Here is a 24,551-nt window from a genome sequence, read left to right as displayed (position 1 = left end):
CAGCCTGAAGATATTGTAAAAGAAAAAAATGCTGTTCTCTCTGTATTTTTATTGAAGAAAATATCCATGAATTGCTCCACTGCATGTTTTCAAGGCAGCTCTATGGCACTGAAAGATAAATGATAACAAGGCTTCATAAGCAATGCTGAAGACAAAGTTAGAGAGGCAAGGCTAAGATAGTTTGGATATTTTTAGAGGAGGGATAGTAGATATATTGTACAAATGGTGTTGACTATGGAGATACCAGGCAGGAAGAAAAGTGTAAGGCCTGAGAGAAGATTCATGGATGTAGTGAAGGAGAACATGCAGAGGGTTGGTGTGGCAGAGGAGGATACTAGGGATAGGGTGAGATGGAGGCAGACGATCTGCTGTGTCGCCCTTTAAAGGGAGCAGCCAAAAGAAGAAGAAATGTATGAACAGTGACCACCAGCATGTTTACGATGCAAAGAGCCGAGTTATTTTTAATGTAACATTATAAATACTAGAGCAGGAGGGTTAGAAGTTACCAACCTTTAGTCCTGCACGGCAGAATCGGCAGGTAGCTCTGCTTTGTCTTGAGAAGCCTGAACTGCACTCATTTCAGGACCTTTTTTCACCACAATTTAACAAAATTATTTATTCATGACCCCCAGTTCAGTCTTTGTCTTGTGTAGCAGCAGGAAAAAAAGGACCTATTTTTGACTCATACATATGAAAGTAGTAGAGTCCATCTGTTAGTCGAACCTCGGATGCAGGAGGAACAGTGTGGTTTTCATCCTGGTTGTGGAACACTGGACCAGCTCCTTATTCCCTTGAGGATACCTGAGGATGCATCAGAGTTTGCCCAACCAGTCTACATGTGTTTTGTGGACTTGGAGAAGGCATTCAAACGTGTCCCCCTGAGTATCCTATGGGAGGTGCTTCAAGTATGGGGTGTCTGGCCCGTTGATACAGGCCATTCGATCCTTATATAACTGCTGCAGGAGCTACGGTCTGCATAGCCGGCAATAAGTTGGACTTGTTTCCAGTGGGTGATGGACTCCGCCAGGGTTGCTGTTTGTTACAGATTCTGTTCATAATTTTTATGGACAGAATTTCTAGGTATGGCCAAGTGGCAGAAGGCTTCCACTTGGGTGGTCTTAGAATCGCAGATGATGTGGTTCTGTTGGCTTCATCGGGTGAAGGACTCCAACTTGCACTAGATTCGTTCGCAGTCAAGTGTGAAGCAGTGGGAATGAGAATCAGCACCTCCAAATCTGAGGTCATGGTCCTCAGCTGGAAAAAGGGTGGAGTGCCCACTCCGGGTCAGGAACGAGTTCCTTCCCCAAGTGGAGGAGTTTAAGTATCTCAGGGTCTTGTTCATGAGTGACGGGAGAAGAGTGGGACAGACAGTTTGGTGTTGTGGCTGCAGTGATGTAGATGTTGTACCTGTCTGTCATGGTGAAGAGAGAGCTAAATGTAAAAGCGAAGCTCTCAATTTACTGATCGATCTACGTAACCTCACTTATGGTCACGAGCTGTGAGTAGTGACCGAAAAAACGAGATTGTGGATACAAGTGGTGGAAATTAGATTTCTTTTGAAGCGTGGCTGGCCTCTCCCTTAGAGGTAGGGTGAGGCGTTTGGGCATGCGGGAGGGGCTCAGTGTAGGGCCGCTGCTCCTACATATTGAAAGGAGCCTGTTGAGCTAGTTCGGGCATCTGACAAGGATGGTTCCTGGGCGTCTCTTAGATGACCTGTTCTGAGCATGTCCCACTGGGAGGAGGCCCCAGGGCAGACCCAGGACAGGACTTGCTGGAGAGATTATATCTCTCAGCTCGCCTTGGAATGCTTTGGTGTTCCCCCAGAGGAAGCTGGAGGAGGTGGCCGGGGAGAAGGAGATCTGGGCTTCTCTGCTTAGGCTGCTCCCCCCATTACAGCAGAAGATGGATGGATGGGACATGAAATTTCTCAAAGGTTAAGATTAGTGCTGTCAGCGTTAATCTTGTTAAAGTGACATTAACTCCATAACTGCATTAACGTGGCAAATCTCCGATAGCGATGGGGCTGCACGGCGTCAACGCGTTAGCGCGGTTAGCTCGTTAACGCATTAGCGCCGTGATTTGCGTTAACTCACTAATGGAGATTTGCTGCGTTAACACGGTTATGGCGTTAATGTCATTTTAACAATATTAACGCTGATAGCACTAGTTAAGATGTTTCAGAATCACTGAATAAATCAGTGTTTTGGACAAAATTATTTCCCAAACTTTTTGTGCGCAATTCACACATTTTTAAAAATACAGTATGTTTGTCACTGGGTTGTTAAGCTGTAAAGAGTTATGCTGGGTGATTTAATGCTAAAGCGTGCTCTCTTTTGCATTTTTCCACACGCTCAGCAATGCGACTGCTTGTTTCATGAAACAAACCCCAACGTAACAACGTAACAGACATGGTTTAAAAAGGAAACTGTGCTTCTTTGTTTGTTTGTTTTTTAACTTGAATTCCTTCCTGGGGCAGCTTGGGTGCAGTGCATTAAATATTGAGCAGCAGCAGGTAGAGAAGATGGAGTGCTGGAGCAGCTCCTTTCCTAGAAAATGTCTCCTCTCTGCTCACCACGTCCCGGCTGTCACAGACAATAGAAAATCAATAGCAGCCAAGACTGAGGAGGCGATGGATACTCACCAGTGGATGCACACATGCTCTCCATTTGAGAAAGCCCATGGACAGCTTTGACAGATGAGCCATCAGAAGCATTTTCATTGGTTCTTTAATAGATGCATGTGATGAATTTCCCTTCAAGAAATGTTTAAATATAAAGTATTTTTATCCAATAAGGTCAGGGCAGAGCTGGAGAATTAAAGTTTAAACATATTTATTGGTTAATTGAAATACAAAATTTCATGGCAACAGTAACATCTCCACACAGGTACCCACCCAGCTTGAGTGGACGTACACTGATCGTGACAGTAAGTGTGGACGGCACGCACACATGCAAATGGATTCTCAGCACACAAACGTTTTCTCATGTGAAGACACTTGTAAAATGTGGGCATGCAAATACGCGTGACCCGTAGTCCACGACACACGCGATAGCTACCTTGTGTAAACCCACCCCCAGGACGATGATGTGGCCAGAAGGACTGGCCTGCAGAGGTTAGAGGAAAAGAAAAACCTGGAGAAAGTAGAGATGAACTTCTTTGATTTCCTATTTGTTCTTAGGAATGACGATAAAGATTCGATAGACTCTTCTTCATATTCCAGCACCCATATTTTAGTCTTCTTGAAATAAAAAGGTAATAAAAAGACAAAGGAATGAATCTGATTTTATTTGTATTTATAATCCATCATTTTTGAGTGAAGCAGCCTTTCAGCAGCACGCTACTGTAAACGCAGCTCTGCATTCACTGGTGCTTCTGTGGTATGATGTACGGACTGGATATAAAGCACCAGTGTTCTGCTCAGATGAATAGTCATGATTCATAGTGAAGGATGAAGAGAATCTGAATCTCATTGTGGAGGGTTATTTTCATCCTCGGATCATTTTTTGTTCTGTGTTAGCTTCTTATGACGATTGTAGCTCCTTGTTCATTTTAGTATTGTTTTGAAGACATCTTCAGTCGTACGCAGGTCGCACAGAGTGAAGCGCACTCATGAGCAGTCAGATAGATAAACATACCTGTGGCAGGTTTATGTGAAAATAAACTGATGTTATAGAAACTGAATTTTCGAAAGTGTAACATAAGTAAGAAATATCATTTCATATATGGCGACTTAGACATGCTGTAGGTCTTGGGATGTACAAAGGCATGCATGATGCTCCTCGCTCTGTTTCCTTCAAGTCAAACCTCTTGGCTCTTTCTGCCCTGCACTATGAAAAAGTCACCTGTTCCTTATCCAAACTTTGTGGCCGTCTCTATGAATTTTCTCTCTGAGATTCTGTAGGTGGTGCTGTTATCTCTCTGTTTTACCTTCCTACTTGCTCAGATTGAAAATAGTGAGATTCTTGAGGGTTTTATTCACCAGTGGCACACTAGTGTTGTTGAAGACAGAATAGATCTTAATGTGAGGTAACTGTGAAACATTATGACTTCATGGGGGAAACACACAGATATCATTACCCACAGCGGTGTGCGCTGCACATCGAAACATGCTACTGCCATTGTAAAAGAGCAATGGGAAAGGAAATGATCTTCAAAGCCGATAAATGTGCAGTTTTTACAGCATCTTTGAAACAATCACAAAGACATATGTTTCTTTCTGTCAAAAAACAGAACAACACCAGCCGGTTTAAATTGGAGTTGTTATAATTTCTTTATTTTCTGTCAGATGAACAATGTTACGGTGGTGGATTTTGAATAATGAGCTCAGTGTGTGTGCAGGTGGGATGTAGTGTGGTTGTAAGGCCATGTGGTCAGCTCAGGCACAACATCTGTGTGTAAGGAGCAGATAATTAGAAGAAACTTGGCTTCATAAAAACCCAGTTTAAGGCAAATAAGCATCATCCTGAGATGAGCAGAAGAGGTCTATTTTGAAGATGGGAGCTCATTGACTGTCATTGTGTTGTTGTTGGTGTTGTTGGTGGAGAAGAAGCAGGTTCAAAACACTGCGAAACTCAAGTTGAGCTAAAAAAAACTCCAGTTGATGCACTTCAGAGCAGCTCCTGAGTGGCTTTTTTAGAAGACCGAAACCACAAGGTAAAATCCTAGAGAGCAAAACTGAGTCACCACTTGTGGATGTTTTGTTTGCGTTATTTTCATTTATGCACAAATGCCTTCGGTCAGGTGGACACACTCCTGAAGGTGTCCATTTATGACAGCTTGGCTCCTGGTGAGCTGCTGGACTGACCTTTATTTATTCAATTAACTATAAAGCTCTGAGGACACATTTGCGACACCTGGTTAACCCTTTGAAAACCCCACCCACTGTCGTATATGAATACAGTTACACATATCTGCACGGTACCCACCCGCAAACCACTAGCCACCCACTCACCCACACAACTCACAGCCACAATGCAAGTCTTCTTAAAAGAGCAGCTGTCATTTGCAAGTCAAAAGAATAGTAAATGGGGTGCGCCACTGCAGCATATATCGCTTTGTGTGTATGTCTGTGCGTGTGAGTGAGTTCATTTGACACCAGTGATCTTTGATTTTACTCTGCTGGATCTTTTAATTGCTTTTTGATTTATGGAGCCATAATGTTGCACACTCGGACCAAGTAATAGGATTTAACAAGACCTCCATTTCCCTTCATCATCTGTGGGTTGTGGGCTATATGTGTGAGCAGCATTCTTCTTTGTTTTTTTAATTTAATTTTTCTTAATCCATTTAGTTATTTTTCTCTTTTTAAATCTGATTTATCCTTTGTTTTATTGATGTATTTTTTTATTTTATTATAATCTCTTAATAGCTTTTTTAAACCATCCCAGTTTATATATGAATAGATATTTAAATGCACACAGAGAAAGCGAGAGAGTGCTTTTACTGCCCAATGACGACACCTTGTGGTTGTAAGTGTTTATTGCAGCAGCCCAGGGGCGTCATGATGGCAGTCTGACACAGATGGTGCTGGAGAGCTGCTGGATGAGGGGAAATAAAAGACTTGGCATTGTCACCGCGAGAGGTCCTCGGGCAAGAGAGAAGACGAGTCCGAACAGGGAAGTTTATGTAGAATTACATCATAGCACTCTTCCAAATCGATGAAAGCTGGCAAGTAAGTACGGTGGGAAAAGTTGTTGAATAAGTTAAGCCAAAGGAGGAGAGGAGAGCTTGGAAAGAAAAGCGTCTGGACTTCTTTAAGTTTCTTCAAGACCTTTCACCCAATGACTGTATAAAAGATTTTTTCTGCTGTTTTCTACAGTCATTGGTTTCACCTCTCATCCAAGAAGCTTCTTCAGTTCTAAGAGCAATTGGTGGAGAGTCCCAGATTCACGACTCAAGGTTTTTATCGTCATTCCAGCACATGTATTCACAGTGAAATCAAATGACCTGCACAGTTAACACCAACAATCTAATTTTTAATCAGACAATATTAAAACATCTGTAACAAAATGAATGCTGTTAATGCTCCAAAGGTAGTCGAACGTTAAAAGTCCGCTATGCCCCAGTAGCACACTCTGGTGCAGCTGTCATAGCTGATTCATTAAGTAGGCTTCAACGCAGTCACATTCTGATAGAAAATGTACATAGAAATTGCTTTTGCGATGCTCCTGCACAGCAGGGTGCACACTCATTCAAGGAAACATGTCATTCATCCTGGAAACCGCAGCAGATTTTCAGATTAAATGTGCCCCAGTTCTTGGTGGCACAGTATTGAACTGAGTCTTCCTGCAAGACCCTCTTTGCCTCCTACATGCTAACATCCTCAGCTTTTAAAAGCCAGATTCACAAAACCAACCAATGTCACCCCCTTTGAGCACAGGATCAGAACCTGCGTGGGCCTGACCATATTCATTTTGTTTATGGGTTTAGGTTGGGTTGAGAGGTGCGCGTGGGTGTCCTAATCTCCAGTGCTAGCTGGATAGATCGCTGGAGATTGGGACACCCATGCGCACCTCTCAACCCAACCTAAACCCTCCTGATGGCCCTCACTGTAATCTAGATCAAGTCTGGCAATTAAGAAAATAGGTTGTTCAGGACTTGGAACACAATGAGGAGATTAAGAGATGGAAGTACACCTGCTGGAAAAACAGTAGGGGAACATTATGGCCCGTCAGGCCAAAGGTCGCAAGACAGTGAGTCCTGTAAGGTTGGTGGGAGGAAGAGAGTAGGAAGGATAACACAATGAATGTTTGCAGATGTGCTGTTTGAAGAGTGAGAGGTTAAGTAGGCTGTCGGTAATCGGACGATCTGATTTCCTCGTGTCAGCATTGTTCCCACATCATCATAATTAATGTTGTTCCAGGTTCAACATTGCAAGTGACCAATCACCTTCTTGTGACGTCATTCCTTTGCGACTTCGAAATACCCGCCTTCGAGTATTTCGAAATACAAGTGAAGAAGCGAAAAACCGCCGCCTGTCCGCCGAATTTGAAGTCAATTTAGGATACTTTCCTTTAATAAACGGTAAGCATTATACATATGTTCCTCACTTGGCTTGCTGTTTGTTTGCTAGCGATAGGCTACTTGACGACAGCATTAGCTAACCAGTGTTCTCTAGACCAGCGTTCCCCAACTTTTTGGGTGTTTCGTGGCCCGGGGGTTGGGTCAGGCAAAATTGCAGTAGCTTCCCTGATCATTTTACAAACATAAGTGAAGAGAATCTGGACTAAAAGGCCTAGACTTATGGTTGTGTGCTGAATCTATGAATCAAACTATCACCTGGAAACATAATTAACTGGTCCATAGCTGTGAAACTGGACATGAGTTCTTGATTCTATGGAGATTAACAGTAATCCAGAAATTTACAAATTTGTCCTGGTACATCGCGTAAATGTTGTCCCTGGGACATCATGTAGAAGTTGCCCTGGGACATCGTGTAGATGTTGTCCCTGGGACATCGCGTAGATGTTGTCCCTGGGACATCGCGTAGATGTTGTCCCTGGGACATCGCGTAAATGTTGTCCCTGGGACATCGCGTAAATGTTGTCCCTGGGACATACCATATAAAAGTTTAGCTTCTTTTAGCCCCTGTTTGTTTTATATTATTTTATATATATATTTTTTTTAATATTATATTTAATATTTACATTGTATTGCAAAAAACCCCACAACAAGTTAAAATGAATTAATGAATATTGACTAATTAAACCTTCGTTATTTTTCCACCAGAAATGGACGACATAATTAGAAGAAGTGTTCTGAATGACGAAAAAAAAAGAACTGGAAAAGACACACAACTTTGTGTGCATGTGTCACAATGCCAGGAGGACCCATTCAGTGTTGTGTTAGAAAAATTGAACTCATTAACCCTTCATGGACATTATAAATGTTTAAATGTTGCCTCAGGTAAAGACAGGAAAAGAGACTATTACAAATTCAACTGCATCAGAGCTGGGGGAAAAAGTCGAAACAGCTACAGAGCAGTGGGCTGTAAGGCCTATGTTTCATTTAAAGTACTCAAATGTTGGAAAGACCACACAGTCATCGTGCAGCGTACATATGATAAGCATGATGGGCATGATCCTTCGGACCCAAAAGACGCACATTTCAACAATATTTCCAGTGATTTAAGGAGGAAGATTGAGGAACTGCTTTCCCTTGGAACTAAGCCAGCCATCGTACTAACCGAATGTCATAAATGGGCCAAAGAACATGGACACAGAGATCTTCACAACAGAGAGCATTTTGTCACACCACGTGACATTGACAGTGTTAGAACCTGCATGATGAGGAAGAAGCACTTTAACTGTGGAGACAGTCAATGTGTACATACCTTACTTAATGGAAAACATCAAGAACATGTTCTCTTCTATCAACCATACACATCTGACCAAGAACTAATGATTGTTTTGCAGACACCTGTAATGAAATCAAACATGGAGAACTATGCAAAACAGTTAGTATTTGTTGACACCACGCACTGCGTTAACCAGTATTCATTTCCCTTATTCACACTTGTTGTAAGAGATGATCATGGGCATGGAGTCCCTGTGGCCTATGCTATTGTCAGCAACGAAAGTCAGAAAACCCTGGAAACTGTTCTTGGAATAGTTTGTGAGCATTTCCCAACTTCCCCGAGGGAAATAATACATTGACAGCTATTGATTTTGAAATAATTCCTTTTCAAAAAAGTTATAACATGCCAGAATCTAATGCTATAGCTGCAGCATGGGCTGCAAAAAACTTTCCTTTCCAGTTGTTAAAGTTATTCCTATAGGCTGTATGCAGTATTTTATATATCTACTTGTGTGTTGAAATGTTTAATTTGGCATTGAAGTGGTGCTTTGAGATAGCAAAAACATTTTCATACTGTTTAATCTCATTTAGTGTTTTCTTTTTTTCTGTAGAGCATTTATGGTTGACAAAGACTTTGCGGAAATAAATGCTTTGCAGAAGGTTTTTCCAGAGTCAGCTATCCTTCTATGCTGGTACCATGTCTTGCAGGTAAACCACATTGTTTTCTTTTCACGTTGTCTAAGATGCACCTGAAACACATTTTTACAACAGGGTCCTGTTGTCATGATTTGCCTTATTGTGATATTCACCTACTCAGGTTAATGAATATAAAGGGATAAAATGTTGAGTGACTATGTCCATCCATTTAAGACCACAGTGCACTCATCTTCTGGTGGCTGCTTCCCAAAGCTCTTTTTGACATTTAAAAATATGTTTGCCTGGTTGATTTCTGTAATGCACAGGTCCTCTTGTCCAGTGAGTGACAAAGTTATTTTTGGACGTCAGCTTTCTTTTATGCTTTTTGTACAGCTGCTCCTCTGTCTCTCTCTCCAGATTAACTTTTTTTCTCTTACATTCACAGGCTGTTAATCGATGGCTTTCAAAATCAGAGTCCGGGGTCCATGGGCTTTCTAACACCCAAAAGAGAAATGAAATCATTTCTTTCTTTTGTAAGCTGAAAGCTTGCACATCTGTAAGTGTAATTTGTCTATTTCACATTTTGATTTCTTGATTACACTAAGAGCATAATAACTTTCAGTTGCTAAAAAAAGTTACAGAGAGATACAAAATAGATTTTTGAAACAATTTCTAAAACTGGCTTCTTATCTTGCTTATCAAAACAAGTACTTAAGCTGTGCAGACCATCATTGTGTCACCCACTGTGCAGTAGAACTTGTGAGTGGGATTCTTTCACAGACAGATGCTGAAACCAAATATGCTTATAGGTTTAGTGTTCCTTCTTAGCCATTGTAAGGGAAGAAATAATTGCTTCTTAATACAAAAACACGACATATTATTAATAACTTAAAATTCTTAATGTTATTCAATAAAAGGAAAAGGGCTTCAATACATAATATTAAAGATTTCAATAGGTCTGTTAAATGGATTGAAATATATTCTGTTGCATCCAATTCTCTTAGGAGGACGACTTTAAAGCCACATCAGCAGAGTTCTGCCAGACATTTAAGCAATACCCTTTGGTGTGCCAGTATTTTCAGAAGCACTGGGAAGGCATTGGCCACATGTGGTGTGACTACGGCCGTCGCTTCAGTCACGCTCGTTCTGAAACAAACAATGTGATTGAAAGGTATGATTTATTATTTTGACCTCATTCAATTGTATTGCTGAAAAAAAGATATTATGCTTTAATCCAAGAGGCTAAACTGAGTAGGTTCGTCATGTCATTGCCAGAACAGGTTTTAGGCAAATCCTTTAAATTCTAGCAGCGTTTTTTATGTTATCACAACAAAAAACAGAGTAGGTGGATTTGCCTAAATCAGCTAAACCGGCACAGAGCATTCCTTTATAAAAGACGTGTGCAATAGGTATTCCAATTTTTAAAAAAATAATACAGTCTTGATTAAAACTTTAAATTCCTTCAATTACAGTTACTAATCATTTCAAATAACTGTTTTTCAGATTTTTCCACCGCCTGAAATACCAGTTTTTATCTGGCTACAAGAATAGGCGTCTGGATGATCTGATTGAAGTGCTCCTAGGGAAGGCCGACGACTACTTCTCAGTCATAAAAACCCTGCAAGATGTGGGCCGCATGAAAAACAGGTTTGCTGACACCTTGTCTCAAGTTTCAGACTCTGCTTCAAGACTGATGGAAAGTGGTTGGGCTCTTAAAATTACAGTCAAGAACAGCCATGGAGTTAATGCATATCAAGTCCCATCTGAGTCAAGAGAAGACATGGTGTATGGATGTCTGCCCTGTTGAGTCCTACTGCAACTGTACATATGGCTTACGAGGACTTCTTTGCAAGCATCTAGTGTTACTTGCAAAATTAGCAGAGGCTGACAATGACATCTATCCAAACATGGAAACAGACATTTCTACCTTGGCAAGAATTGCAGTGAAAGAAAGGCATTACTTTGTACACTGTGAGGACTTGAAAGTGATAAAAATGCCAAGTTTGTTTGGAAATCTGTGTTTTTTTGCATCGGCTGAAACACTTCAGTGCACTTGTTGTACGTTCTCTCACTATAACACATGTGCTTGCCTGAAGGTGGCTTGTAGCCATTTTAAACAAATGAAAAACTCTCTGAAAAGTCCTCTATCAACTTTGAATGACACTCCTGTAGTTGAAAGCACAGACAAAAAATGCACAGAAGATGCAGTTGGAAAACGAAATGCTGTTTTAGACACAGTTAAACAGTGGGCATTCATTCCAGAGGGTATTACTCCAATGATAGATGAACTGCATACAAATGTCTTAAAAACAAAACAAGTAGGCAAAAGTATATGCCAGTACGAAATAAAGACGACAGATAATGCACGCAAAATTAGGCCATTGTATTCTAGCAAGAAACGTTCGGCCAGCATCGACATTCCAACAGTCTGTGAAAATGAATGTGAACAGTCGATAACCACTGAAAGAGAGACATCCTCTGGAGAAAATGAAAACCTTTTGGAATACAAAACAAAAAAGAGAAGAGTTAAAGCTAAGTATATGCACAAGTAGACTTTTGTGTGACATTTCAAAGGGACTGCATCCATTACTTCTGTTTATTGAAACCTAAAGCTGAATAGCTGTCTTAACTTTCTGCCAAGGAACAGATGAAAAGAAATTGTTTGGTCTCTCAAGCAGTTGTTATTTATGTGTGTTATTCATTACTTTGGCTTGGTTGCTGTTTTTGATACAAATTCATCTGTGCCCATTGTAATATTTTCATATGTTACTATTTTTATATTGCTATGCATTATAAATAAAGGATTACTTATTACTATTAAAGGTCTGCATTTGTAATTGTTGGTATTATTTATAAAATATGCGCTCTTAAGTTTTTTGCTCCATAAAACGATACCTGTCACTTTTTGGACAGAGTATCAGCTGTTGAGAATCCTGGCTCATACAAAATAGAAGTAAAAGGTTTCAACATCCAGCCTTTTTATGATTAAATACAAAGTGTAATAACAGAGTTATTGGGGTGTGATTTTGTTAATAGTTAGTCTTAAGTATAAGTTTAATAGTAATGAGTAAGAAAATATAGCCAGAATAATGGAATGAGACTAACACCTGACCTCACACTGAGATTTGGTATGAAGTGGCATGTTTGTGCTAATGCTGACATTGGGGCTCAGAGTTCCTCTGTGTGTATATATTTGTGAACGTTAACTTGGCTAATGTCCAAGGGTTTGACTGCTTTCCTGTTGGATTGTATCACAAAGAACAGGGATAAGAGCACCAGTGGCCGTGCACACCCTCATCTCTCTCCTTCACCCGATCATTAGTGTTGGAAACCGGCATTAGCTCAGAGTAGATTAGACTTCAGTATAGTGCAAGTGATTTGATTTTATGATTATTTGATTCAGTTTTTTCTGTGTTCAAGCTCAATTACTTTAATAAAATATGTTGAATTCAAACAAATAAATAAACAAACTGTGGACATTACCCTTTTAAACCTTTCTGAAACAAGACAGGTAAAAACCAGTGTATAAAAGTTTACATAGGTATAAATAGCTCTAACACTTTACTCCAGCCTGGCGTCCACACATGTGGACATCACATTTTGGGTTATTTAGACCAAAATACTAAATCTTGATCAACAAGTGCCTGATATACAGTTATGAGGACATTATACTGCAACTGTTCTATCGAAATTTCAAATTAATGTCCTCATATGTGGCTCTCATTTTTCTCAGAAACAAAAATTAGGTAAAAAAAAAAACAAAACCTGGTAATTCTTTCTTTTTACATTCATCGGGTTCCAATCGGCCCAAATATCAAAGAGAAATTAAAAATGCATGCCATGGAAGATTTCGGGTCTTAGGGGGTTAAAATGACCAGACCCCTCCGGCCTGTTTTCCAGGCCACTAAATTAAACCCAGTCAATTACCAATTGAACAGAATAAAAACCTACGAGGTCCACTAATAGTCCAAAAGTCCAAATCTTTAATAGAAAAGACAGGCAGAACTCAAACAAACAATAATCCAAACGAGGAGCATATATACACACTGGAAAGTAAATAATTATAAGTTATTAAATCAGACTAATTAAATACAGTAAAACTAATAAGGGAAGACGAACACACGGGAAATAAAAATAACAGTGTAAACATACCAAAACTCAAAATAAAACAGGAAAGCTACTACAAACCGAGTGTGACACAATTACATTCATATTGAAACATATGTGATAATTTTCTTTCTTTGTAGCATTTTTAAGATATGTGTTAGAACAGTCATTATGCTGTTTGGATTAGGAACCAATCATTTTTGCCAAATAGTTAACACAAACTTAGAACAACAATGAACAATTTTCAAGATTCTGATTTACAGAACAAACAAAAGTCACAAAAGGTTTCATTATTTAAGAGACAAGATCAAGTTTTTCACACAGGAATGAAATGACAGAATCCAGTGCAGCGGGGCCAAAGGTGTGTGTCAGCAAACTGAAGGTTGAGGAATCAGTCAGCTCATGTTTAAGATTGTGTTGGATTTTGAGAAGAGTCTGTCTGTTATTAGAAAGTAAGATTAACAATGTTACAACAATAACCCAAATACGGGGAAATGACAAATAATACCAAAAAAGATACAACTTTCATATTGTTTTACTAACTTACTTTGTCATATCAGCACTTGAATGGTCGATGCCTTTACAGACCATGTCTGTTGTGACATCGCAGGCCAATCTTCCGGCAAACCCGAGGGCTAGCTCCCCAGCCTCCTCTTCACTCAGAACACTAAACACTGTTACTTTAGTTTTGGCCTTCTTAGGCCTGTCAAGAATCATTGCGGGCAGTTTGGCTTTACGGCCCTAAAAAAGAAAAAGTGCAAACACCAAAAGAGCAGAGAGAGACACACACACGCGCACAAAGATAAATGCTTTTGTTTACATGGTGTAATTGTGTATATGTTGCAGCAAATGCACAATTTCCAGCCACATTGTCACTTCATTGATACGAGTAACCCGGATTTATTTCAGGTGACATCAAAATCACGAAATGTATACCTACCCCAATCAAACCTCTGAAAACATGAACTGACATGTTCTCTGCATTGATTCTGCGCTTGATCTCGTCTTCTGTTATTGTGTAGGTTTTCTTTTTTGAGCTTGGTACAGATAAGCGACCATGCACTCTGTAAACTGTACTAGTTCCTTCTGAATCAGTTTGGAATTCTGTATCTGCATCGATCCTGTCAACATCATCAGCAGCAGCATTATCTGTACTCAGACTTGTGCCGTATACTTCTGCTTCTTTTTCGTTGTCTTCAGTCTGTGTACCTTCATCTCTTTCAGTCTGTGTACCTTCATCTCTGACTGTCAGTCTTCCTATCTCACTGTTACTTGTCGATTTGCTGCAGATGTTCTCTCCCTTAGGAACTTTTCCTTTGTCATTCGCTGCCTGATGCTTTCCCTGATGACATTCTTCACTGGCTACTTCTATTGCTCCTCCTGTATAGCCACCCACTATGCTGCACAACTCCTTTCCCTCTGCTGTGCTGCACTGTGCTGTTACATAAAGAAGAATGATATAAACAGCACTATATCAATTTAATTGTGAAGAGAAATCCCCACAATACGACACAGTTATGTCTAAAATAGTTTTGTGTAAAAACTGGATCTTGAAACGTCCACTTTAATTACACAGTCCTGGTGTGCAAAGGCAAAATTACGAAAAAAAAATTCACTTTAAACATTTTTGGACATTGTTTAGTTATATTGTGACTTACTCTCACAGAAGATACAGATGCCACAAACAGACTTTGAACAACGCATGTGCTTGTATGCACCACATTTCTGGCACTGCACCTGTGAATTAAAAAAAAAAAAAAGAAGAAGAAGAAATAAACAAACAAAAAACAAATGAACAAAGTCCATTAAATAAACAATCTATATGGCTAAGGACATGTCATAGTGTACCCGGTCTTTGGCTGCAATCACACACCAGCACTGACTGCACTTCCTAGTTCGATCTGCAAAATATAATTTGTTTAAGTACAAGTTACATTTTCCAATGTTAGAGAAAAAGAAGGCAGCTAATTTTATCTTTACCTATTGAGGAAAATAAGTAGTGGCAAAGTCGGGACCTGAGCTTTGTGATTTCAGTGTTGTACTCCTCCACTTGTGTTTTACCGTCAATGAGAGATTGGGCAAACTAATAATTGACGAAGAAAAAAAAAAAAAAAAAAAAGAACAAAAAGAATTAGATTAACAAAGAAATGTTTGTTTGTTTTTAACCCCCCCCCCCCCGAGAAAAACAAAACAAAACAGAGCAACCAAAGCAAAGCATTACTGCTGAAATGGTTCAATCTACAAAAAAAATTGAGATTTTACCATCCTGCCTCTAAGGCTTTAAAAACTGAATAGGCAAAAATGTAAACATTACTTATATAGGTTAAAGCTATAGTTTTCAGTACCATTATGACATGCACTCCACATGAGTTCCCATCCTGTTGATGTGGGTGGCTCACATGTGACAAGGTCCACTCTCCAGCGCAGCCTCTTGCTGAAGCAAATGAGCTGAGAGATCGCAGTTATTACAAATAAAAAGCATATAGAGAAATCAATAACCACGTTCGGTAATGATTTCAATTAAATTAAATATGTTATGTTAAATATGTTAATTAATTACCTCCAGTTTTTCAACACCGCACTTTTTCTGACCTCCGACTCGCCAAATGAATTCATATAGACTATGGTCCTCTTGGGTATGTCACAAAACTGTTTTGTAAAAAGATGGATATGGTAGGCTTGGGCCTTGAGCTTTCCTAATGAGGGACACTGAAAAGTATCATGCACTAGAGAGTGCAAAATCTGTGCAACTTACAAACAAGGTCCAGTGGCTGCCGTTTTCCAGACAGGCTCCAATCAATTTCTCATACATCTGAAAGATGTTTTTCTGGAAATAAAAATAATGTGACAAGTATGTTTTTCTGTCAAGAATGACACTGCAAAACTGCAAAAGCTTGTCAGGTGAGACTTGTAATTAATTCTGCAGATACACAAACATATAGAAAGTGTCATTTTTGGTTTACATTAATTAATTTCTATAGTGTGTACAAAACAAATCAAGACCACAGACTCAACACGCACCACTCAATTTTTGGTGTTCTTTATCAGTTGGCCAAGACAGAAATGTTTTAATCTGTGTGCATTGCTTTTGAACAAGTCTTTACACAGAAAAGGTTTCAGAAAGGTATTTTTCAGGTTCTTCTGACAAGGCTTCAATTTTGGAAAATGCTGTTTGTTTATAGTGGCAACTTATAAACCCTTTGTAATAAGAACATAGTTACCACAGTCCAAGTCATACCTTCAAAAAGTATGCACTTTGTGCTCTTGTGGACCCATCCAAAATTTTTCCAGTGATTTGGCTTGGTATTGGATAAATGTGAGGGAAATTCTATAAAAATAACATAAATACACCTATGTTTTCAAGTACATTACAAAAAACGTAAACATGCTATGTCATTATGATCAAACAAGCTTTTCAACATACCTCACACTGCAAATAGATTAGGCCATCTATTACCTTATAAAACAAATAAATAAATACATATAAATAAAAACAGAACTAAGGAACACGATTCATTAAGTAAATTGTACAATAAAGTGTATTTAAAGCAGAATTTAACATTAGTTTTATGACAACATAAAAGGATTTTTATGTCAAGAGGTACCTCATCTGAAATGTTAGTCTGGTCAAACAGGGATTTCAAACTTGAAATACCAATAGAGTTTGGTCCAGCTACTCCCACAAGGTAATCTGTGAGAAAGCATATGCTGTAGTCAACAGATATCATTTTCTTTTTGCATGCTGCAACCATCATCCATTTCAGTCTTCTAGGAGCTTTGTCTGGTTGTAGTTCTTTTTTCTCCTCCTCTCCCCTCATCTATTAATTAAATTGTTTTCTGACCTTCCTAACTGTTTCCGACCTGTCTTCCCAATGTGATGTTTAAGCAATATATGTATGGTCAGAAGGGGGTGAAATTTTCATTGCAGTTGTACGTGTAACATTGCATGTGATAATAAAAGGCTTGATTGGTTGATTATTCAACATGAGTTGACATTTACCTGACATTGTGAAGGAGTCACAGTTTCTGTAAGGGTGTAAGAACATAACATGTGGATTTGTTACACTTCTTTTTCACAAGTTAATAACAATCAATAATTTTCATTCCATTATTTACAAGCTATCACACGATGTCCCTGGGACAACATTTACACGATGTCCCTGGGACAACATTTACACGATGTCCCAGGGACAACATTTACACGATGTCCCAGGGACAACAATTACACGATTTCCCAGGGACAACATTTACACAATGTCCCAGGGACAACATCTACACGATGTCCCAGGGCAACTTCTACATGATGTCCCAGGGACAACATTTACGCGATGTACCAGGACAAATTTGTAAATTTCTGGATTACTGTTAATCTCCATAGAATCAAGAACTCATGTCCAGTTTCACAGCTATGGACCAGTTAATTATGTTTCCAGGTGATAGTTTGATTCATAGATTCAGCACACAACCATAAGTCTAGGCCTTTTAGTCCAGATTCTCTTCACTTATGTTTGTAAAATGATCAGGGAAGCTACTGCAATTTTGCCTGACCCAACCCCCGGGCCACGAAACACCCAAAAAGTTGGGGAACGCTGGTCTAGAGAACACTGGTTAGCTAATGCTGTCGTCAAGTAGCCTATCGCTAGCAAACAAACAGCAAGCCAAGTGAGGAACATATGTATAATGCTTACCGTTTATTAAAGGAAAGTATCCTAAATTGACTTCAAATTCGGCGGACAGGCGGCGGTTTTTCGCTTCTTCACTTGTATTTCGAAATACTCGAAGGCGGGTATTTCGAAGTCGCAAAGGAATGACGTCACAAGAAGGTGATTGGTCACTTGCAATGTTGAACCTGGAACAACATTAATTATGATGATGTGGGAACAATGCTGACACGAGGAAATCAGATCGTCCGTCGGTAATCATTTAGTGTAATGCAATAAATCGTCATGCAGATTTTTGACTTGGGCAACTTTATCAAAATTGCCCAATTTTCCTTTAACGCTGCAGCGTAGCAATAGTCAACACCGCCCAGAAAGTACGTCTTATTTTGAAATCTATCCTATAAAGAAACCATATATGTAATTTGCTCAGAGCAAAACTCGTTGAGTCATAGGGGGCAGGTGATGACCCAAATACTCTATCAAGTGTAGGCACATATATACAGTACAGTGCACTTTCCTTCTTTCCCTGTCCCATTTAACTCGATGTCTGACGTACGGTTAGCTCCATAATTTGTTGGACTTTTTCTTTTTTGCCTCTGTACAGCACAACAGTCACGTGTGACCCAAGTGCAGGCTTTTAGCTTTAATTGAAGTGTTTTTTTGTTGTTGTTTTTTCAAAGGTTCACAGAAGCTCTTTAGTAATTACAGCAATTTTGGAGTCTGGACAAACTAACCTCATTTTAAATATTCTATCAACACTCATGTCCTCGAGAAACACCAGTTACCCCGTTCCCCCGGCAGCCACACGTGCCCACACCGTAACACTGCCGCCTCCATCTTCGACAGTAATGTGGGATGCTTTAGACGACGCTGGCTTCCTGTTTGCACATTGTTGTACATCCTCTGATTTTAGACCTTGACAGCGACTCACCTGTCTCCTCGAGAGCATTCTTGGCCTGGTTAGATATTGTGAAGTTGTTTTTCTTGTCTTATTATAGACTTAAGTTGCTTTCTGTAGTCTTTCAGGCCTGTTGGACCAGACAGCTGATTAGGCAACTCTTAAAGTTTCTGCTATCTCTCTGAGAAGTTTGTTTGTTTTTCTGCTCAGTGATGGCCTCCGTCACTTGAACTGACTTCTCTTGGGGCCTCATATTTGAAATTAAAGTGAAAAGCTATAAAACACAAATTCAAAACTTTGTCACTTTCTTTTGAAGTACCAAGGGAACAGGCCTCACCAGTCATCAGTCAGTTGTCCAATTAATTAGGAGTCTCTGAAGAAGGGGACTGTGACTTAAACTAAACTGAATTAAAGCTGATGTCTGCACTTCAATCACATGCTGGTTCTTTGATTTAACAACATCTGTAGTGGTGTACAGAGGTAGAACTACAAACTTTGTATCTTTGCCTAACAAATTATAGTCCTCTTTATATATATATAACTCTTTATTTTCATTGCACAGTCACAGTGTCAAACTGGAGAACCTTCCCACATCACCGCTACATGAAAGGCAATCAAATCACAATAAATAATTACCATATGTATAGAATAAAATATAGACAACATGTGCAGAGTTAAAAAAGTATGTGTGCAACATCAGGTATTAGCACTGATCAGGGCTATAAAAGCTGTCCCTGAGTCTGTTTGTCTGTGACCTCACCGTCCCAAATCTCCTGGCTATCAGATACTCATCACTGCTTATCAGTGCTGATAATCACATTAAAATAGGCCACTTTTATTAACCTATAAAAGTCTTGGGCACAGCAGAGATAGGTGTCAGCATGCTTGCCCTCATAAACATGAAGCAATCATTTTGCAAAAGCCGAGGTTTATGTATTTAAATAATTAACGATTAAGGAAAATATGCTTGGTATAAACTGAATGTATACTAATCTAGTAAATTTTATTTTGACCAGATTCTATGAAATTTAATGTTTTAAAATGTAGCTAAATAACACGGATGTAATGAAATTATTTAGAGTTGGTCATTCTGGCGTAAATATTTTCCTCAGCTCCTGGTCTCAAGGGCCGGTGTCCTGCAGGTTTTAGATCTCACCCTGGATCAACGCACCTGAATCAAACGATTAGTTCATTACCAGCCTCTGGAGAACCTCTAGACATGTTGAGGAGGTCGTTTAGCCATTTAAATCAGCTGTGTTGGATCAAGGACACATCTCAAACCTGCAGAACACCGGCCCTGGAGGCCTCAGAGCATGCAAGGATGCAAGCTGCAGCCCTGAGAAGTTCTTCTGCATCAATGATGAATACTTCATAGATTTTAGCTTTAACGACTGCAGAAGGAGGCGGCTGGATGTTTTAAACATCGCTTCTTTTGATTTTACTTGAAATAACCCACATCTCATCATGCTGACATGCACGAGAGCCATCTGTAGCTTGAAATAAAAGGCTGGGATCAAAGAACAAGTTTGACTTTTCACCTCTAACACAACCACAAATGTAACTACAAAAATCTATAAACATGAAATATTGCGCTCAAACAGGCACCTTTTTAAAAACAAAAACAAAAACTACATTTTGATATTTGTGTGCTAGTTATGTGTGTGCTGGAGACACAAAGACGCTTGCAATCCTCCGACTATGTAGGAGGTTTGTTTAGGAATAAAGACTCTGTTTCATCAGATAAATCATTTTCTGGGAACGAGATGTTTTTGTCAAAATGATTCAGCTGAATGATCGAGATAAACATCTGAAGGTAGAACAGAATATAATAACTGCAAATTTTCCACCAAAGACAGTTCTCCTTTCCCTCACAAATGCCTGTTTATGCTCGCTCTGCTTAGGCAACATGCGCCCCTGCATTACATCATACAGTAGCTTCGACGAAATAACCCAAAATCCCAAAAAAAGGGGAAACTGTTCGAGGGGATTGGAGATTTGCTCTGTTATTGTTTTGCTGCAGTTCTAAACTTTCCACATAAGCATGAAAAACATACAAGGTCGGCTCTAAGTGGGCGTGCACACTATTGTTTGCATGCTCAGCAACCTGTAGCTGGATTCATGAATCATCGAGTTTCTCTCTCTCAGACACTTGAGAGATAGTCCTTTAGGCCTAGTGGTTGGATAAAAGAGATTTCTACTGTTTTATTTGGTCGCTGCTGCGTTTTTTTTGCACAATGAAGCCATGAAGCCGTCTCGTTCAGGATTAGAGCTCAAAAATCTGCCCTCCCAAGGAATGTTCTCTCACTTCCCCTAACAGCGTTATTCAACGTGTTGCAAGGGTTTTAAACCTCCAAGACCTTTAACTGTGTGCTTCTAATTATTGGTGGCTTGGTATTTTCATAATTAGGCAAATTAAGCACTTCCGTCTTGAACTGTTATTAGAAAATTACCGGAACATAGGAACATATGCATTTCTATTTCAAGCAAAGACACATTCAGGCTTTAAATAGCACGTCACTACTCTGACTGAGCACTCAAAGTACTTTTTTTTAATCACAAGCTTCATTCACCCCATCACACATGAATTCATGCAGTGCTTTATAGTGGGAGTACGGTTGGAAAACTCCTTACATATTATATGCATGTCTGCGCTCTTATTGTTTATGTCTTGTTCAGGAGTGGGAGTTTGCAACACAGTGTAGGAGTAAAACACCCCCAAAAAGGCTTGTCCTTTGTCTCTAGTGCAACGCTGAGTAGCACTTGTATGAGATTTTAGACCAGTGTGCAAAAGATCACACTGCACCATCATCACCAGTTGGGGCGGCTGTAGCTCAGGAGGTAAAGTGGGCTCCTCCAGTCTGCATGGGGAAATATCCTTGGGTAAAATAAAAGAGAGAGATGCTGCTATGGCTCATAGAAACCATGCTTGCTCTGCATCTTTCCTGCACTGTAATTTTGTGGTTTTTCTGGAGAAATTAAGGTGGTGCAACAAAAAGGTGAGTCAAAGCACATATGACTGGTGCTCCCAGCAGTGACTGCTAATTAATTTTTACTGTAGTTTCTGTTGGTTTCAATAAATGAAAAACAAATGCAGACATCACTGTAAATCTCAGCACAACTAGAAAGCAGTTCCCTGAACTTGTGATTTGGCTCCCAGATCCAACATTAAATTAGCCTACATGTTCTAAGATGACATTGAAGTCTTAGTCCTCCAGCTATAATTAGATTTTGATAAATTGCATTACATGTATCATTATAGTGTATGTGCACTCATCTAAGTAATACTGACAAACCGCTCTGTTGCTCTGTAACGACATGAAGCCCTCTTCTCGGGGAAGAAGACAAAAGCAGGGCCTTCTCACTTCTTTGTCCCAGCTTAAAATTCTGAAGGGATTGCACTGAAGATGATGAATGCAGCTGCGTAGGGACTCAACGCCTCTGATTCAGAGTTTGAAGGGAAAATCTTGTCCAAATTCCCTGGTAGTCTCCTGAAGCATGACATTGTATGCAACCTGCCTTTGGTTTTGAAGGAAATTAGAAGGAACAAAAACACATGTTACACAAGCAGGTTCAGCAGAAATGATTTCACATGCAACGCCGATGTTGCCTTCCTTGTGTGTTGATGTTCAACACACAAGGAAGTCAACTCTATTAGTCAGAGTTTTCACAGTTAGTGGAAAAAGCTCCAAAAGGAAAAAAACGATTATTCCGGTGAGTTTCGACGAGTTAGGTGACATATGCAGTACACTCAGTGTCAAAACAAGCCACCGAACATCACGTTATTTATGTATTGCAACATTACTTGAAAGCTCGGTTCAATGCCATGTCCATATAGGGGAAATCTTTGCATTTTATGGATTACATCACATACTGTGTTATATAATGTCAGAATATTGTGCAACAACTCATCTGGGCTTCCAATAGGCTTCCCCTGAGAGGATTTATGAGGTAAAACTATGGAATGAGAGAAAACTATGAGCAGTAGCCTCCAAAAATATAGCAGACTTTAACTCTGAGCTGTTTCTGTGCATTGCTGGAACTCACAGCCGGCCTCATGTGGGGGGAACAGAGCTGCACCTTGAAAAGCATACTCATCATGGCAGTTTGACTTTATTTAACACTTACTTTTATTAGCAGTCAGACATGGAGAAGTAAATGCTCCCGGTCAGGACTAACAAGTCAAGGTGTGTTTTCTGTGGAAACGGAGCCCAGTAAACCTGAAACCGTGCACAAGGTTCACTTGGATGTGACTTTTTTTCACTTTCAGGCTGGTCAAGTTGCCCTGAACCAACCCCTTGTACACTTCTCTCTTGGGAATCTCTTTTTTTAGCGAGTCCTGATTGATGTTTGGTCAGGCTGTTTGTTAATCATGTACTCTCAAGGGCCACAATGCTTTGCTAAAGGCCAGAAGTTCCTCAGGTTGGGCTGCTGAAAGTGACCGCTGGCCTGGACCCCGGGCCCCAAAATACAGGCGGCACAAGGCCTGTCTTGTTCCTGTGGTGGCAAACTGAAAGTGGACCCAGCGTGCTGGACTGGGACACGCTTCGCAGCACAGCCTGGTAGTCTTCGCCCTCAGACCAGAGTAAATAAACACAACCAGCTACACAAACACTTTGGCTGGGGCTGGGAAAGCCCACGCACAGCCTGCTACTAAAGGAGAGCATCTAAGTATAGAGGGCTTGTTGCAACTGATGTTGCAATATTGTTTTTACAAGGAGTTGTTTCCAGGTCCATTTAGAGAGAAACACAAAGCGATGTTCAGCTAATAAAAACATATCTAACCGTGAAACAACATACCAGAGCTGTGTGCAACAGAAAAATTACATGTTTTTACTTCAACAGTGTGGCTTTTCCCTGCTGTGCTACCCAACGATTAAAAAGATTCTTTATATAGTTTTCAACACTTGCATTCTTGCTTCTGCTTTCATTAGATTTTAAATAAAATGAGGTCTATTGCTTTGACATTTAGTCATGAATTCTCATGTTGTGGGCTGTTTTCCATCTTTTCTGTCTTATCTAAGAACCAAATGAAATTGTTTTTGTCAAGCAGACCTTGTGAGTTGCCATCTGGACATTATGTAACTGTGTAATTTAATGAGAGCGAGTTGTGTTAGGGGAATAACATAGCAATGCTATTTTCAACCTGCGCTATTCATCATCCTTGAAAAAAAAGCTTTAATGAAAATGCAAAGAAGATCAGAGTGGAGGTAGAGGTCGTAGGGTTGAAATCTGGAGTCTCTGAGCTGAGTGAAGTGTCCTTGTGTTGCATTCAAACAGAATTCATTCGGCTTTTTAGTTTTACATCAAACAAAATATTTCCAATTTTGTTCTGAACACTTGCAGGAAGTGACCGAAGCAATAAAGTGCAACCTTGTCCTTCTCATACTTTGCTTGAGTGTTTCTTTTAAAATGAAACACTGACAGCAGCTTCCTTAACCTTTGTGTGGCATTGTGGGACTTCACACTGGCATCACACATTTATTTATACAGTAATTAATTTTAAACTCCAGCTCTCTACTATGTCCAATTATGTCAGAAGTTTCTTCCTGTTGAAGCAGAGTTTTTCTTTCCCACTCTCACCAGGAGCTTTAAGACAGCTGTAAGTCATCTGATTGTTGGGTCTTTACTGTATAATAGAAAATGTGTTGAGGCGACAGTAGTAATTTGGTGCTATAAGTAAAATTGATCTGAAATGAAAAATGTGTTGTTTGGGTCCACTGGACCCGTGGGTCATGAAAGTGTAGAGGTAACCAGCTGTAAATTGGGGTTGGGAATAAACAGCTTCTCCTGTGTTGAGCTGTTTATTTGATGAAGACACTTGAAGAAGATTCTCTGCTCAGGGATTTTAGACGAGAGAGAAGATTTGGAAGATGATGAAGAGGAAGAAGGGAGTCCTTTTGACTTTACTGGATAGTGTTAGGGTTCCTGAGTCCAGGACAGAGTGTTGAGTTTTG

General features: G+C 39.8%; 2 protein-coding genes and 1 long non-coding RNA gene across 3 annotated transcripts; 2 read left to right on the top strand and 1 right to left on the bottom strand.

Moving 5' to 3' along the window:
* The first annotated feature begins 6,805 nt into the window (after positions 1-6,805).
* Positions 6,806-7,944, top strand: LOC146692953 (uncharacterized). The gene is made up of 2 exons (XR_014915319.1): positions 6,806-7,023; positions 7,729-7,944. It is a non-coding gene; the product is annotated as an uncharacterized LOC146692953 (long non-coding RNA).
* A 712-nt stretch (positions 7,945-8,656) lies between these two features.
* LOC146692952 (uncharacterized) lies at positions 8,657-11,757 on the top strand. The gene is made up of 4 exons (XM_085433241.1): positions 8,657-9,003; positions 9,377-9,487; positions 9,936-10,102; positions 10,435-11,757. The coding sequence occupies exons 1-4, from the start codon at positions 8,914-8,916 to the stop codon at positions 10,736-10,738; spliced, it is 672 nt and encodes a 223-aa protein (XP_085289367.1). The 5' UTR covers positions 8,657-8,913; the 3' UTR covers positions 10,739-11,757.
* A 1,134-nt stretch (positions 11,758-12,891) lies between these two features.
* On the bottom strand, positions 12,892-17,195 carry LOC146692951 (uncharacterized). Its single transcript, XM_085433242.1, has 12 exons — positions 17,039-17,195; positions 16,463-16,495; positions 16,277-16,366; positions 15,794-15,865; positions 15,599-15,687; positions 15,384-15,486; positions 15,019-15,121; positions 14,887-14,939; positions 14,697-14,775; positions 13,979-14,475; positions 13,586-13,779; positions 12,892-13,477 (listed from the first exon to the last, which is right to left on the bottom strand). Exons 1-12 carry the CDS (start codon positions 17,087-17,089, stop codon positions 13,333-13,335), a joined length of 1,509 nt encoding a protein of 502 aa, XP_085289368.1. The 5' UTR covers positions 17,090-17,195; the 3' UTR covers positions 12,892-13,332.
* Positions 17,196-24,551: the final 7,356 nt, after the last annotated feature.

This window comes from Copadichromis virginalis, linkage group LG15 (assembly GCF_057382275.1).
Source record: "Copadichromis virginalis isolate Kocher_CV1m ecotype Utaka linkage group LG15, C_Virginalis_male_GT1.1, whole genome shotgun sequence".
NCBI lineage: Eukaryota > Metazoa > Chordata > Actinopteri > Cichliformes > Cichlidae > Copadichromis > Copadichromis virginalis.
Note: the sequence above shows the minus strand (reverse complement) of the source record. Positions and strands in the feature narration are given on the sequence as shown.